Raw genomic sequence first — 16,664 nt, 5'->3', positions numbered from 1 at the left:
GTCTAAATCATTCAATCCCCCAAAAAGTTGCTTCAATCAAAAAAATATATATATATTTTAAATCAAAGAAAAAAATTCATTTTAAAAAATATTTTTTTCTCTAATACATATATAATATATACTGTGTATAAATATATATATATATATATATATATATATATATATATATATACATATATATATACATATATATATACAAGTATTTGATACACTGCCAATGGGAAAACCCATTGGCAGTGTATCAAATACTTGTTCTCCCCACTGTATATATAAGCAAATAAGTATTTTGTCAACCACCAATTGTGCAAGTTCTCCTACTTGAAAAAATTAGAGAGGCCTGTAATTGTCAACATGGGTAAACCCCAACCATGAGAGATAGAATGTGGGGAAAAAAACAGCAAATCAAATTGTTTGAGTTTGAAAGAATTTATTTCCAAATTAGAGTGGAAAATAAGTATTTGGTCACTTACAAACAAGCAAAATTTCTGGCTGCCAAAGAGATCTAACCTCTTCTAACGAGGTCTAACGAGGCTCCACTCGTTACCTGTATTAATGGCACCTGTTTTAACTCATTATCGGTATAAAAGACACCTGTCCACAACTCAGTCAGTCACACTCCATGGCCAAGACCAAAGAGCTGTCGAAGGACACCAGAGCCAAAATTGTAGACCTGCACCAGGCTGGGAAGACTGACTCTGCAATAGGTAAAACACTTGGTGCAAAGAATTCAACTGTGGGAGCAATTATTAGAAAATGGAAGTCATACAAGACCACTGATAATCTCCCTCAATCTGGGGCTCCATGCAAGATCTTACCATGTGACATCAAAATGATAACAAGAACGGTGAGCAAAAATCCCAGAACCATGACCAACAGAGAACTGGGACCACAGTAACAAAGGCTACTATCAGTAACACAATGAGCCACCAGGGACTCAAATCCTGCACTGCCAGACGTGTACCCCTGCTGAAGCCAGTACACGTCCAGGCCCGTCTGCAGTTCGCTAGAGAGCAATTGGATGATCCAGAAGAGGACTGGGAGAATGTGTGATGGTCAGATGAAACCAAAATAGATATTTTTGATAGAAACACAGGTTCTCGTGTTTGGAGGAGAAAGAATACTGAATTGCATCCGAAGAACACCATACCCACTGTGAAGCATGGGGGTGGAAACATCATGCTATGGGGCTGTTTTTCTGCAAAGGGACCAGGACGACTGATCTGTGTAAAGGAAAGAATGAATGGGGCCATGTATCGAGAGATTTTGAGTGAAAATCTCCTTCCATCAGCAAGGGAATTGAAGATGAGACGTGGCTGGGTCTTTCAGCATGACAACAATCCCAAACACACAGCCGGGGCAACAAAGGAGTGGCTTCGTAAAAAGCATTTCAAGTTCCAGGAGTGGCCTAGCCAGTCTCTAGATCTCAACCCCATAGAAAATCTGTGTAGGGAGTTGAAAGTCCGTGTTGCCCAACGACAGCCCCAAAACATCACTGCTCTAGAGGAGATCTGCATGGAGGAATGGGTCAAAATACCAGCAACAGATATATTATATACAAAGCAAATGACTGTCTAAGGTGCTCGAAAAATAATTTCGACCCATTATAAAAATGTTTTTTTTTGTTCATTTCATTCCTTTTTGTTGCAGTTTTATTGCTTTACCACTTTTATATACTGTATATATAGGAAAGTCAATTACATGCAATGACACTTTTTGAACACCAGGGGGGCCTGGCCCCCCTGGGCCCCCCCCCTTAAAATCCGCTGATGTCCTAAACGATTAATTGGTTAGGAAAACAGTTGTCGATTGATTTGGTAATCGATTAGTTGTCAATTAATCAATTAACTGTTGCACCTCTAAAAAGCAGTGACATTTTCTGAAATTCAATGCGAGGTCGAAAATGAAGGTGATTGTCCATTGGTGTCTTCAAATAGGTAAGACATGCTTGCATTGTAGCCATATAATTGTTTGTTGTTGCTGTTGAGCTGCCGCCGTGCAGAGAGCAGTTGGATATTCGTGTGCAATTCATTTGATTGTTGTGAAAAGTGGATGTTAAACCGAGGCTTATTGAACCTTTTAGTTTTCAAATGTGTTTGTGTGTAATTGCCCCGTCTAGCTGCGAGGATTTACATTATAATACACGGGCGCTTTTATTTCCAATACAAAAACTCCAACACGCACTGTAGCTGAAATAGAACGCTGTCTTTGTAGTAGCCAAGTAGTGGTACGTAAACTATCTAGCATGTGTGCGCACTCCCATTGTGCCTGCCTTGTGTGGAGAAAAAGCATTAGCATGACAAATTTGGACCGAAAGGGCTGTTTTTGGATGGTAAAATCAAAATAAGATCCTCAGCACCTCTGCTGTGAGTGACTTTCCTGAATAAACTGCAGTCGGAGACTGAAAAACGTCTCACCAGGCGTCAGTTTTGCAACAACACTAAAATGTTAAGAATCGAAATGTGTAAATGTTTCAATGTGAGTGTAGCCTCCAGCACCACAGTTAAAAACCTAGGAGTTCTATTTGACCCAGACTTATCATTTAAAGGTCATATTAAATAAACCTGCAGAACAGCCTTTTTCATCTGCGCAACATAGCCAAAATTAGAAATACTCAGTCTAAAAGCGATGCAGAAAAATTAATTCACGCGTTCGTTACATCTAGATTGGATTACTGTAACTCCTTACTTGCCGCTTGTTCTAAAAGTTCCCTAAAAGTTCTTCAGCTAGTCCAGAACGCAGCAGCAAGACTTTTAACACGAACTAATAGAAGATAGCACATCACCCCTGTGCTCCAAGCCCTTCTTTGGCTTCTAGTCAAGTTTAGAATTAAATCTAAAATCCTCCTTCTTACATTTAAGACCATTAATGGTTTTGGGCCATCTTATCTCACAGATGCTCTGGTTCCATACCATCCCAACAGAACACTTCTTTCTCAGAATGCAGGTCTACTGGTCGTTCCCAGGGTCTCTAAAAGTACAGTAGGAGCTAGAACCTTTAGTTACCAAGCTCCTGTCTTATAGAATCAGCTTCCAGCTAATATTAAAGAGGCCGACACAGTCTGTACATTTAAGATTAGACGAAAAACGTTCCTATTTGACAAAGCTTATGGTCAGGCTAGCTGAAAACAGACTAGACTCACAGTTCAGTCTAAAGCTCCCCTAGGAGCTATAACGCTGGGGGAAGTATCCTATCCCCTGTTTTTCACTCTACTTACCACTTGTTCTTACTTTATTTCTCTTTTCTAATTCTAATAGCTAGCTGATTAGTCTTTTCATCACTAGTCACCCGGTGTACCCTTTCCCCCCTCCCGTCTGGGGAGGGGCTCCTTTTTCAGCCGCCTGACTATCCTGACCCCTGGCTGGATGGGCGTCCTCGTTGACCCCCTCGCCCACCCACCCCCGTCTCATCTGGCTAGATGGACCTCCTCATGTTCCATTACTCCACTGCATCTCTACGAACTGGAACGCCTTGTGCTAGAACCCATCATCAGTCCTGGTGCATCTATAGCCTGTCCATCCTGGGAGTGGATCCCTCCTGATTGTGGTTCTCCCCAAGGTTTCTCATTTTTCCCCATGGGGTTTTTTGAGTTTTTCCTTGCCCCTATGGAGGGTCTAAGGATGGGGGATGCCCGGGACATGGACTCATATCATTCATCTACTGTATCTGACTGTGTATCAAAATAACTCTGTAAAGCCCTCTGAGACAAACCTGTCATGATATAGGGCTATATGAATAGAATTGAATCGAATCGAATCAAATTATCCCGTCTTTAAGTACACCCTGTAAAACTGCTTGGTGGACAAGTTTTAGTGTGTCTGACAATTTCACTTTGGTTTTTCATTTTTGTGCATGTGAGAAAAAGTTTGCACACCTGTAATCGGATGTATTCATCCTGCCTAAAGTTTGCTCTACCTCTTTCAAGTAAGACAGCTTGTTATATGACCTAATTGTGCTGGCCCACATTGTCATTCTGTGTAGACCTGTTCAATTTTCCTTCCTGTTTTCCATTGAATACGCCTAAATTTTAGTGTTTGCCAATACTTTTATAAACCAGTTTTGTTCATTGTTCTCAGCCATCGAATAATTCCTGCTAGTCTTTCAAGTTCCAATGGATTGGACGTCTATATCTGTCAATGGCAGCCAATGGGTTAACTTGGACAGGGTTTTATTTTACAGAGCTGAGGTCTGGCGACATTTGATCTTGCCCGAGTGAGGACATCTGTGGTCATCAAGGTCAGCTCCTCTACTTACATTCAAAGACTTATACAGTATACGTAAGCTCATAAATTGTGCATTGGGTTTATCATTCATCCTCTGTTTGTTCCACCTCAAAACAAAACAAAATTCCCACCTGGGAAAAACAAGATCAAACCAATAAAAGTGGGTTTTATTATTTTTATTTATCTGGGTACATTTGATGACTGACATTTGTTTGAGCGGCAAATCATGACAACAAAAAGGGGGGAATTCCGTGTTGATAATGTTGACCAGATGCTTAAATTAAGGGAGTCAGTGAAGACATGTAAAATGATGGACAGCTGAGAAAGGGGTCCGACATGTTTAGGAGAGGACCATAGCTTGGAATTCTGTGGAGAAGAGATAGAAATGTAGAAACAGACAATTAGTGTATAATCTGTATCCACACAATTAGTGCTATCAGTAACTCTCAGAAACCCTTTTAGTTAAAGCTTTAACTCTGGGAAACAGTTATAAAGTCAGGTGAACGCTTTTACTTAAGGGTTTGTGTTTCAAAGTTGCAGCTTTAACTTTAAGCTTCCTCAGCTAAGCTCTAACTTAACTTTGACGTGGCTCTAATTCTTGAAGTTTAAACTTTAATTCAGCAAAACTCTTTGAATTAAGCCAACACTGTGTAATTTTTCAGTTTTGGCGGATTTTAGCGACGCTGGTGGACAAAAGCTGTAGTGTTTTGCCTTGAAGAAGTCTGCGTCTCCCATGAGGACCAGCGCACCCCCGCAGTGTCGTAAAATTATCAATCAATAAAAAATCAATCTCCCCGGTTACCTGCAGACCGATTAACTGACATTTCTGTTTCCAGCGGCTGTGTGAAGAATGAATAATAATAATAAGGTAATGAATCCAGTTGTGGCTAAACAATAGCATATGACGTTAGCAACCATGTTGCTTAGTTTGGCTAACCCCCCCAACCGAACTCGGGGGGGGGGGGACTCATCACGCCAGCGAGTGAAAGCTGGGCCAATGTTTATTCTTGAGTATCCCGGTAGCCTCCCTTTTTTCCCCCCTCAGACAAAACATTTTGCCCCTTTGTTGCTCTGCCAACTTTGCAGAATTCGTGCGAAAGCGTTCGCATCGACTTCCGTCTTTATAATGAATAGGGAAATGGGAAGTGACGTATGCTGTAAAGCAGTCAGCACACTTGTTTTTTTGCGTGGCAGGGTTGCCACCCTCCTTAAAGTTAATTAGTGATGGTGAAAGCGATACAGACCCCCTCAAGATATAAAAGAGGTGTCATTCAACTAGTTGTCAGTCGACATATCATCACTAATGGAGATGTCACGATCGATCGGCATCCCGATCGATTGGGTCCGATCACGTCATTTTCAAAGTATCGGAATCTGCAAATAAATATCGGCCATGCCTTTTTTTAATATATATATATATATATATATATATATATATATATATATATTTTTTTTTTTTTTTTTTTTTTTAAATTAAATCGTTTTCTAATTGTATTTAACGTTACAGACATGATATGTTTCACTCTTCCAGAGTCTTTAGTTTAGGCTTAAGGTAGGGTTATCAAATTTATCCTAATAACGGCGGTAATTAATTCTTTAAAAAATATATCACGTTAAAATATTTAACGCAATTAATGCATGCGCTGTACGACCCACTCACGCATTGTCGCGCTCAATCTGTAATGGTGCCGTTTTACCTATATAGAGAGATAAAAGGCAGCGTAAAATGAGTAGAGTAAATTTTGGCAGCCTTTGGAGCCTTTTTTTTAATTGGCTAAAGCCTTACAATCCCTCTCCCTACGATTAGAAATATAATGGGAAGCAATGTGGGGAAGCAAGGTAGCAATTGATCTTTATCTTAACACCTTATTTTATTTGCCAACGCAGAGAAGATATATCAATTGGTAGCACTACGCACAGTCATGGTTCTACTTCCCATCAGGCATTTGGGCATGACTACAGTATCATTTACTGAAAGCTCAACAAATACACTAGATGGCAATATTTAGTCACAATATACAAAGTCACAAGTCTTTCTATCTGTGGATCCCTCTCACAGAAAGAATGTTAATAATGTAAATGCCATCTTGAGGATTTATTGTCAGAATAAACAAATACAGTACTTATGTACTGTATGTTGAATGTATATATTCATCCGAGTTGTATTCATTTTTTTCTTAATGCATTGCCAAAATGTATATGATCGGGAGAAATTATCGGGAATGATTGGAATTAAATCGGGAGCAAAAAAAAGCAATCGGATAGGGAAATATCGGGTTCGGCAGATACTCAAACTAAAACGATCGGGATTGGATCGGGAGCAAAAAAACATGATCGGAACAACCCTAATCACTAATGTTATGAAAATATTTTACGAAAGTTGAAAAGTTACCTAGTGTTGCTTGAAATCTTTTAGTTTAAGATTCCAAGAACAAAGCTCTTATTTAACTTAGCTTTAACTATTAAAATGGTAAATGGTAAAGTTAAAGCTTTAATGCTGTAAACTCTGTTAGAATAAGACTTTAATTCAGTCAAACTCTTAAAGTTTTAAACGTGGAAAACTGTCAGTAGAAGCTTTAACTCTGGAAACCTTGAAATTTGACTGCACTGCTACATATCAGTGAAAATGGTCATGATTATCGCACCGTCGACTCCGATGCGGCCGTCGCTGTCGTCATCAGCGGCGTTCAGGAATTCCTTGGTCTCCTTGTCGGACAGGGCCCGAGCGGTGGGACAAAACCTCTGCAGAAAAAACCTGGCAGCGAACACATCCACATGTCAGAATAAGGTGCAAATTCAATCTGGAAGTCTTTGACGTTGCTCTCCATTCTATCTACTTGGCATCCCATTACGCCACACTCACTTGAGCTCCTCCTCCTCGATATAGCCGCTTCCGTCGTTGTCGAGGATGCCGAAAACTTTCTTCACATCCTGGGGGCTCTTCTTAGCAAGACCACACACCTGGAAAAACTTCTTGGGGCAGAAGGAGTCTGGAGCTTTGAACAAAAAACAAACTGTGTTAGCAGGTTAGGACTATTTTGGACAAAAATAAACAAACAAATTGTTTTTGACTTGAGTTTTCTCTAGATGCCTAACACCATCAATGGCAATGAAACATGTTCATTCACACAAGATTTTGAAAGGACATTCTTGAAGTGAGTTCAACTCTTTAATTGCCCTTGGCGACAATAGACATTGCCTTCATTGATATAGGGCGGAAAACACAGACAAGACTGAATAAGCAGTTTCATCTCTTGCACTCCTCTTTATAAGAAACTGCAGTATTTTAAGCCAAAACAACTGTTGTGTTTGATAGAACAATATGTCTATATGCTGCCATTACAGATTCATTGCGCATGAAGCCCCTGAACTATTTTTAATTTGTCCGTTTTACCCTGAAAACCCCCTTTTACAGATGTCGTGCAACCGCTTTTGTTTCAACTTAGCCATAAAAAGAAGGTAAGTAATTATATTTCTTATTCAAAATGTATGTCATTTTGAGCTTAGAATCATTAATTGATGTCTAATATTTAGTTTAAAAAAAAGAAAACGAGTTTAAAAAATTATTCACTCGCATATCTTAAAACTTTTAAACAAATGATGTCACAATGAAAAATTTGGCGTCAGTAAAAAAAAGTCACGGATATCTACCTCATAACTATCGCTTAGTTGTAGAGAAGTCCCGATCGGCGTCATTTTCAAAATATCGGAATAGGCAAAAAAATATCGGAATGCCTTTTTTTAATATATATATATTTTTTAATTAAATCGTTTCTAATTGTATTTAACGTTACAGACATAATATGTTACACTCATCCAGAGTCTTTAGTTTAGCCTTAAGGTAGGGTTATCAAATGTATCCCGTTAACGGCGGTAATTAATTTTTCAAAAAATGTATCACGTTAAAATACTTAACGCACTTAACGCATGAGCTGCACGACCCACTCACGCATTGTCGCGTTCAATCTGTAATGGCGCCATTTTATCGATATATAGAGCTTAAAGGCAGCGTAAAATCAGTAGAATGAATTTTGGCAGCCTTTGGAGCCTTTTTTTAATTGGCTAAAGCCTTACAGACATAATATGTTACACTCATCCAGAGTCTTTAGTTTAGGCTTAAGGTAGGGTTATCAAATTTATCCCGTTAACGGCGGTAATTATTTTTTAAAAAAATGTATCACGTTAAAATACTTAATGCAATTAACGCATGAGCTGCACGACCCACTCACGCATTGTCGCGTTCAATCTGTAATGGCGCCATTTTATCGATATATAAAGCTTAAAGGCAGCGTAAAAGCAGTAGAATGAATTTTGGCAGACTTTGGAGCCTTTTTTTAATTGGCTAAAGCCTTACAATCCCTCTCCCTACGATTAGAAATATCGTGGAAAGCAATGTGGGGAAGAAAGGTAGTAACTGATCTTTTTCTTAACACCCTATGTTATTTCCCAACGCAGATAAGATATATCAATTGGTACCACTACGCACAGTCATGGTTGCACTTCCCATCATGCATTTGGGCAGAACAGTTAAATGGCTACAGTATCATTTACTGAAAGCTCAACAAATACACTAGATGGCAATATTTGGTCACAATATACAAAGTCACATTTATCCTTTAAGAATTACAAGTCATGGATCCCTCTCACAGAAAGAATGTTAATAATGTAAATGCCATGTTGAGGATTTATTGTCATAATAAACAAATACAGTACTTATCTACTGTATGTTGAATGTATATATTCGTCCGAGTTTTATTCATTTTTTTCTTAATGCATTGCCAAAATGTATATGATCGGGAAAAATTATCGGGAATGATTGGAATTGAATCGGGAGCCAAAAAAAAAAAGCAATCGGATCGGGAAATATCGGGATCGGCAGATACTCAAGCTAAAACGATCGGGATCGGATCGGGAGCAAAAAAACATGATCGGAACAACCCTACTTAATTGTATTTTTTTTTGTTACTGTCGCATTTTCCCCGATATGTTAGATGATAAATAATCGATCCAAACAAAGAAAATCTGAAAAATAATGTTTAAAAGGGTAACTATATGAAAAAGAAAATCTCATCCACTACTTGTTGTCTGCGATTTCTGCATTGCGACCCCTGTCATATCACCATGTTTCATCCATAAAATAAAATAAAAAATCCGGCTGTGGCCATTCACAGCTGTGTCTTGACACTCAGTGATACATGCTACATGGAGTTTTTGGATCGAAACAAGGTAGGTACGCGATAATATCTCGTTAAAATCGTGGCGTCTTTAAATCTGCTCTCGCGTGCTCTCCCTCCAGTTGGGGTTTTGCTATTTAATTTTTTTTTTTTTTAAATGCCCTCCTGTTAAAAAAATTTCTTCCCCCAGAAAATTGAGATTTTAAGCTTTCCAATGATGTATCACACATGCATATCGGACAATTTTGAATTTTGGCCAAATTGGGGGTCTCAGAGCTGAACTTCAAGTCACGTGAGTGTTTTCAGCCATAGATAGAAATAGATAGTGTAGAGCAGGGGTGTACAAACCGGTCCTCAAGGGCTGATATGTGTCTTGGTTTTTGATCCTACTGATGGACTACAGACCGTTTATCCAATGAGGTTTCTACTAAAACAAGCAGCAACTGATTCGACGAGAAAACTGGGCACCAAACGATCACCGCAGATTATGTAGTAGTCATTTTATATCTGGTAAGATGCATTTAATATATATTTAGAGGGTTTGGGGCTGACAACCACAATTAAAATCATTGCGAGGCTAATCGCCGACAACATACAGTTTCAAATTCAAGGTGTTTATTTCTTCCACCATCATTATTTTTTGAATAATATTTAGCTGGTACCAAGTGAAAGAAGCTGGCCTCGTCTCCGGAACATCAGTTAAACAGGGGTGTCCAAACTTTTTGCAAAGGGGGCCAGATTTGGTGTGGTAAAAATGTGGGGGGCTACCTTGGCTGATTTACGTAGAACAATATATTTCAACAAATTTTAGCAAGCCCTTCTGTGTGTCACATTTGCTTATTTATTATTATTTTTCATTCATAATTTCAACAATCTCGCCTTTGTGGTGTTCTCTTTCGACACTCGGGCTCTTGCGAAATACTGCTGCTGAAATTAAACTAGCTTCAAGTTGCTATAATTTCTCGCTGCGTATCTTCCCTGTAATGTTGTACATGTCAGCGTGTCTTGTTTGGTAATATCGCATCACATTGAACTCTTTGAAAACAGCGACTGTCTCTTTGCAAATGAGGCAGACACAGTTGTTGCGTACTTTATTGGAGAAATAGTCAATATCCACCTATCCTTGAAGCGTCGGCCATCGCAGTCAACTTCATTTTTTTATTGATTGTCGCCATTATAGAAATTGGAAGTAAAGGGTCACACGGGGTAATGTTGTTCAGAGTGCTGCTCTTAAAGTTTTTCCAAAGTTTCGTGAGAATAGGCTGAGTTTCTGTGGACAAGATAGTTGTAGATATCAGGGTAGCAGATGTCAGGCAGAGAGGGTGAAGACAGCGGGTCGGAAAATATCGATTTAGGCATCAAATATGGATCTGGTGAATGGATAGACTGAAGCTTTTCCACATAACGCCTTTTATGCAACGCATCCAATGAGTTTACAGCGTCTGAAAGCACTGGGGCTTCCATGAATTGCACGACAAATTGAACCCATTGAGAATACGGATAAACAATGACGGACAATATGGCGGCTGGATACAGCGACGCGTCATTGTGTGACGTTGGTGAGTGGGGTCTATTGAACTGTTGAACTATTTTCGCACATGACAACGGGGAAGGCTCAGTAATCTGATGAGTCCAGATCAAGATCGGTCTCACTTTTTTCATCATCTTCATCGTTGGTTTCAATCTTGGGCTAAGGAGTGACGCAACGTGAGTTCCGCAGAACGCATGTGGAACCTGACGGTGTTGTGGACGTCACTGTCTGTCTCATCAAGATAGATTTTTTAAAATCCTTCTTTGACGATGGTTTCGTTTTCATTTCAAAACACTCCTCCAGAGTCGTTTGCCTTTTTTTCCGATCGCGCTCCATATTTGCTCAAATTTTCACACGTCTTCACAAGATCCCTACAACTTCCGTTTCCTGATTATTTTTCTTCACTTCCTTTCTTGGCCCCAGATGAGTTCTTACCAAATGCACTACTGACCTCCAGTGGCCAGTTTTATTGCTTTAAAATGGGTTTTGAGCTTTGTGCATTGTATCTTAGACACATCGGAACCTATAGATGCCTTTTATTTAAAAAAAAAAAAAAAAAAAACGCAAAAGACGTATAAATACGTTTTTAGGACACTGAGGCAATTAAAAATAGAACGTATTTATACATTTTTGGGTGCAAATGAGTTAACAGATAACACAGCTGTCTAGTAAAATTCCATTTCTTGTGAGCCACTCCATGGGTTAACATGGGGGCCTGCTTATTCGTAATGGAAATAACATAGTGTATGCGTTGAGAGTTCAGGGCAGATCTTCTCGAAGGCACCTGGGTGGGGTTCTCGGGGACATTTGTCCTGGCAAGACAACTTTTAAATATTCGTTTTTTTTAATAAATGTATTTTTCTTAGGGCATTATTGCTTTATTTTCTTTCTTGAATTGTGTGTCGTCATCTCATGTTCATTAAAAGAATAAAACAACCTGTATTCAGGGAAAATCTTATTTCTTCTTCTTAGATAGACAAACTGACTTCCAGTCAAAATAGACTGGATGATTATAGCCTTCAATGGCACTGAAAAATGATCTCTCACAAAAAAAGGTAACAAAAATAAATAAAATTCTACCCAAAATATTTAGGCAAAAAATGCTTTGTTTGTTTTTGGTGCCAAAGAACTATGGCGGAAAACATTCAGGTGAATCGAAGTTCCGCTCAGAGACCCCCAATTTGGCCAAATTTCAGAATTGTCCAATATGCACGTGTGATACATCATTGGAAAGCTTAAAATCTCAATTTTCTGGGGGAAGAAAATTTTTGAACAGGAGGGCAATTAAAAAAAAATAAAATAAAATAATAATAATAATAATTAAACAGCAAAACCCTAGCTGGAGGTGAGAGCACGGGAGAGCATAATTAAAGACACCATGATTTTAATGAGATATTATCACGTACTTACCTCTTTTCGATCCAAAAATTCAATGTAGCATGTATTACCGAATTATGTGAATGGCCAAAGCTGGATTTTTGGGTGATTTTATGGGTGAAACATGGTAATACAACAAGGGTCGCGACGCAGAAATTGCAGACATCAAGGAGTCTTCGAGATTTTGATTTTCCATTTACCCTTTTAAACGTTTTATTTTTCAATTTGTCTTTGTTTGGATCGATTATTTATCATCTAAAGTATTGGAGAAAATGCGAATAAAATAAAGTTAAGCGATAGTTATGAGGTAGATATCCGTGACTTTTTTACAGACGCCAATTTTTTCATTGTGATGTATTTTGTTCAAAAGTTTAAGATATGCGAATGAATAGTTTTTTAAAGTCTTTTTTTTTTTTTAACTAAATATTAGACATCAATTAATGATTCTAAGCTCAAAATGACAGACATTTCGAATACTAAATACGATTACTTACCTTCTTTTTATGGCTAGGTTGAAACAAAAGCGGTTACGCGACATCTGTAAGAAGGGGTTTCCAGGGTAAAACGGACAAATTAACAATAGTTCGGGGGCTTATTGCGCCATGAATTGCTATGGCAGCATATAGAAATATTGTTCTATCAAACACAATAGTTCTTTTGGCTTAAAATACGGCAGTTTATTTTAAAGAGGGGTGCAAGAGCAGAAACTGCTTTTTCAGTCTCGTCTGTGTTTTCCGCCCAATGTTGAAGTCAGTTTAACTCGTTCACAGCCAGTGAAGATAACAAACGTCCATTCCATTAACATTCACCATCCCCCAAAAATTCCCTAAAAAAAACAAAAAAACAATTATGAATAAACCAAACAACTATACCTTGTAGTGGCTACGTTTAACTGGATTGAGAAACTAGAAAACCTTCATTTATTTATTTATTTTTCTTTTCTTTGTTCAGGATTTATTTTTCACACTAGTCAATTATCTATCGATTACTGTTTTTTTTTTTTCTTTCCAATTTAAAAAAAAATATATATTTTTTTTTTTTTGCATTCGTGGTCGGACTGAAGCCACAATAAGTAACATTCACAAATTTAAAAAAAAAAACATGTTTGTTCCTGTCAAGTGACATTGTGTGGCTTCTACAATATTTGTCTTTCCCTTGAGGATATACACTCGGAGCGCTTCAGCCGGTCAAAACAAACCATGTGGAAAGTACTTTATGTCATTGTAGGAGTCAAAACATACATTAAGATCTCTTTTAAAACAGTTTGTCATCATTTAACACATTGGCTGCCATTGATAGATGTCCATTGATGTCATTTGAGTTGGGAGTAGTTGGAAACGATTGAAATATCATGCAAATATGAGACATATAAAAACAAAACATTCTATGTTGATTTGAAGTTTAACTCTTTCAGTGCCGATAATGTGAAAAGTCAACTGTAATCATTAAAGAGAAAAATAATCTTTAATTTTTGTTTTCCTGTCCAAAATGTGAATGTAGTGGAAAGCAACCTACAGTATGTTCCACTGCAAATTCCTGAAAAACAGTATGAAATAAACTTTTTTTTTGTTTTCTAATGAAATAAGATGGCAATCTTTCATTTGGTAGTCTTTGTGTTTTCATATTCATAAACAAATAGTGTATAGAATTTGAAATCCTCTAAATCAGCGGGCACTTTTCTGAAAATGGCTGGCATTGAAAACGTAAAACGCCAACTTGTGGCAAAAGACACAAACGCTGACAAAAGACAGCGATGATGATCTGCAAGATGATACCTTGGCAGTCCTTGATGGCGCAAGCGACGGCATCAGCACAAAGGATAGATGACAGCGACATGTTCTTTACCTGCAAGCAAACGTTCAATCATTATTCAGTCATATTTCGCCACGGGGGCAAAAAGGGAGTTAGGGAATTTGCCTGATAGACAACTAAAGGATATACAGTATGACTTATTCACTTTTAGTGTTTTTTGGGAGAGTATTTAGTGTATTTGGAAGTCGTGGTTAATAAAATTGATCTTAAAAAAACAAAAACAAAAAAAGCGCCTCGTAACGGCAATGGACATCTAAATCTGAGAATATTTTTATTTTTCCCCCTTTGTGGCTTCTTTAACATATAAAAATGAACATAAAAAGTGAGAGAATATTTATTGCTTGTTTTGTTTTGTTGTCTTAAAATGTTTAAACAATTTAAAAATAAAAACCGAACATTTTAATTTTTTTCTTTGTTTTTTGATTAACTCATTCACTACCAACCCAGATATATGTACAGTATTCACTTAGTAAGTGTTATGGTAGTTAGTAAAATTAATATTAAGAACCCCCAATTATGGCAATAGACAAATCAGAAAATATTTTCTTCTTTAAAAAAAAAAAAAAAAAAAAAAGAACATGAAAATTAAAGAGAAAATTTACACCCCTCTCGTTTTTTGATTAACTAATTTCCTGCCAGCCCAAATATATGTGCAGTATTAGAGTATGTGTTGTTGTAGTTAGTAGTTCAAGGAGATTAACATTAGTAGTAAAAACACCCATTAGCGACAGTAGACAAATCAGAAAATATTTCCAGTTTTTATCTCTTCTTTTAAATAAAAAAATAAATAAATAACACATAAAAATCAAACAGAAAATTTACACACTTCTCCTTTTTTGATTAATTTGTTCACTGCCAGCCCAAATGTTTGTGCAGTATGTGCTGTGGTAGTTAGTAGTTCAAGGAGATTAACATTTACAGTAAAACACACATTAAAGGCAATAGACGTCCAATCTTTTTGGACTGGGGATAATTTGATCGCTGCCAACCTTTCCCAGTACAAATGGATTGGACGTCTATCACCGTCAAAGAGTTACATTGGAAAAAAAGCAATTTCCAGCTTACCAAGTTGGACGGCTTGCTCGCCGGTTGTTGATGCAGCAGAGAGATGAGGTAAGGCTTGAGTGGTGAACAGTGTCCGTCAAGGTGGCTTTTATACTGACAATGGGCTTTGCTTGAGTTACCTGTCGACGGATCGAATTCTAACTGGCCGCCCCGATCCTGTTTCCCAGCTACCTAATTAACCTTTACTATTTATAAACGCCCACGGCAGAAGAAGAAGAGAAGAGACGGGACCCTAGGACGTGCGGAACGCCGTCGCCCAGAGCAAATCCACTCAAATGAAGAATAGTCCACTTGCTTCACTTCCTACTTTTCAGGTTTACAAGTCAAACATGGCCCCCCGACTATCTAAACCAATCTTATAGAAGACGTCACAACCTGTCATTTGAAGACATTAGAAACATGCTGGTTTACTTGAGTTGGAGTAAATGATATTTGGAAAGTGGAAGGATAATGACAAAGCTGCATGTTTAAAGAGTAGAAAACTTAGTTTGGAGTAAAATGGACAGATTAGGTTCCTTTGTATGAGACAAGGAAATTTATTTTTGATAAGTTTTGTGAAACATTTAGTGGTTTAAATTGAACTTAAAAAGACAGAAGCAAAGTTTGGTCTCAACCTATGGACAAATAACAGCGTAACTTGCATGTACACATTTTGCTGGGGACGGGACATTGAGACCAAACAGATTGGGTGACATTTCTCACAAATATGAACCTAATTCATTGATAAATTATCAATGCTAAATACAGTAGGGCAGACATGTCCAAAGTCCGGCCCGAGGGCCAAATGCGGCCAGTGGTCAAATTTCATTCGGCCCCCAGCCTCTGTCATAAAATCAATAACATCTGACCCACACACAGACTTAAAAAAATGGTCAGCAGTACTGCAACCAGCATAAGAAGTAGCTTACACACGAAATGCTGCTCCTCATTTACCCACTAAAAGGCAGCAGCACTTTAACCCTTTATTGAAAAATGTATCGCATTTGATACACTTAAAATTTCATGATTTTCAGACTAATTTAGAATTTCGACATTTCTTTTTGAAAAAAAAAAAAATGATGGATGCAAGTCGACACATGCATCTGCAGGTTTCATAGAAAAAAAAACATGATTTAGCATGGGTTATAGATATTAGAACGTTTATTACTAGGGTTGTTCCGATCATGTTTTTTTTCTCCCGATCCGATCCTGATCGTTTTAGTTTCAGTATCGCCGATCCCGATATATCCCGATCCGATTGCTTTTTTTGGCTCTCGATTCATTTCCAATCATTCCCGATAATTTTTCCAAATCATATATATTTTGGCAATGCATTAAGAAAAAAATGAATAAAACTCGGACAAATATATACATTCAACATACAGTACATAAGTACTGTATTTGTATATTATGACAATAAATCCTCAAGATGGCATTTACATTATTAACATTCTTTCTGTGAGAGGGATCCATGGATAGAAAAACTTGTGACTTTGTATATTGTGA

At 37.8% G+C, this 16,664-nt stretch overlaps 1 protein-coding gene across 1 annotated transcript; it reads right to left on the bottom strand.

Moving 5' to 3' along the window:
• Positions 1 to 4,366: 4,366 nt before the first annotated feature.
• pvalb8 (parvalbumin 8) lies at positions 4,367 to 15,238 on the bottom strand. Its single transcript, XM_057861559.1, has 5 exons — positions 15,180 to 15,238; positions 14,078 to 14,147; positions 7,084 to 7,216; positions 6,866 to 6,975; positions 4,367 to 4,586 (listed from the first exon to the last, which is right to left on the bottom strand). The coding sequence occupies exons 2-5, from the start codon at positions 14,136 to 14,138 to the stop codon at positions 4,561 to 4,563; spliced, it is 330 nt and encodes a 109-aa protein (XP_057717542.1). The 5' UTR covers positions 14,139 to 14,147; positions 15,180 to 15,238; the 3' UTR covers positions 4,367 to 4,560.
• Positions 15,239 to 16,664: the final 1,426 nt, after the last annotated feature.

Source organism: Corythoichthys intestinalis, chromosome 16 (genome assembly GCF_030265065.1).
Source record: "Corythoichthys intestinalis isolate RoL2023-P3 chromosome 16, ASM3026506v1, whole genome shotgun sequence".
NCBI classification, from domain to species: Eukaryota; Metazoa; Chordata; class Actinopteri; order Syngnathiformes; family Syngnathidae; genus Corythoichthys; species Corythoichthys intestinalis.
This window is presented reverse-complemented; position numbering and strand designations above follow the sequence as displayed.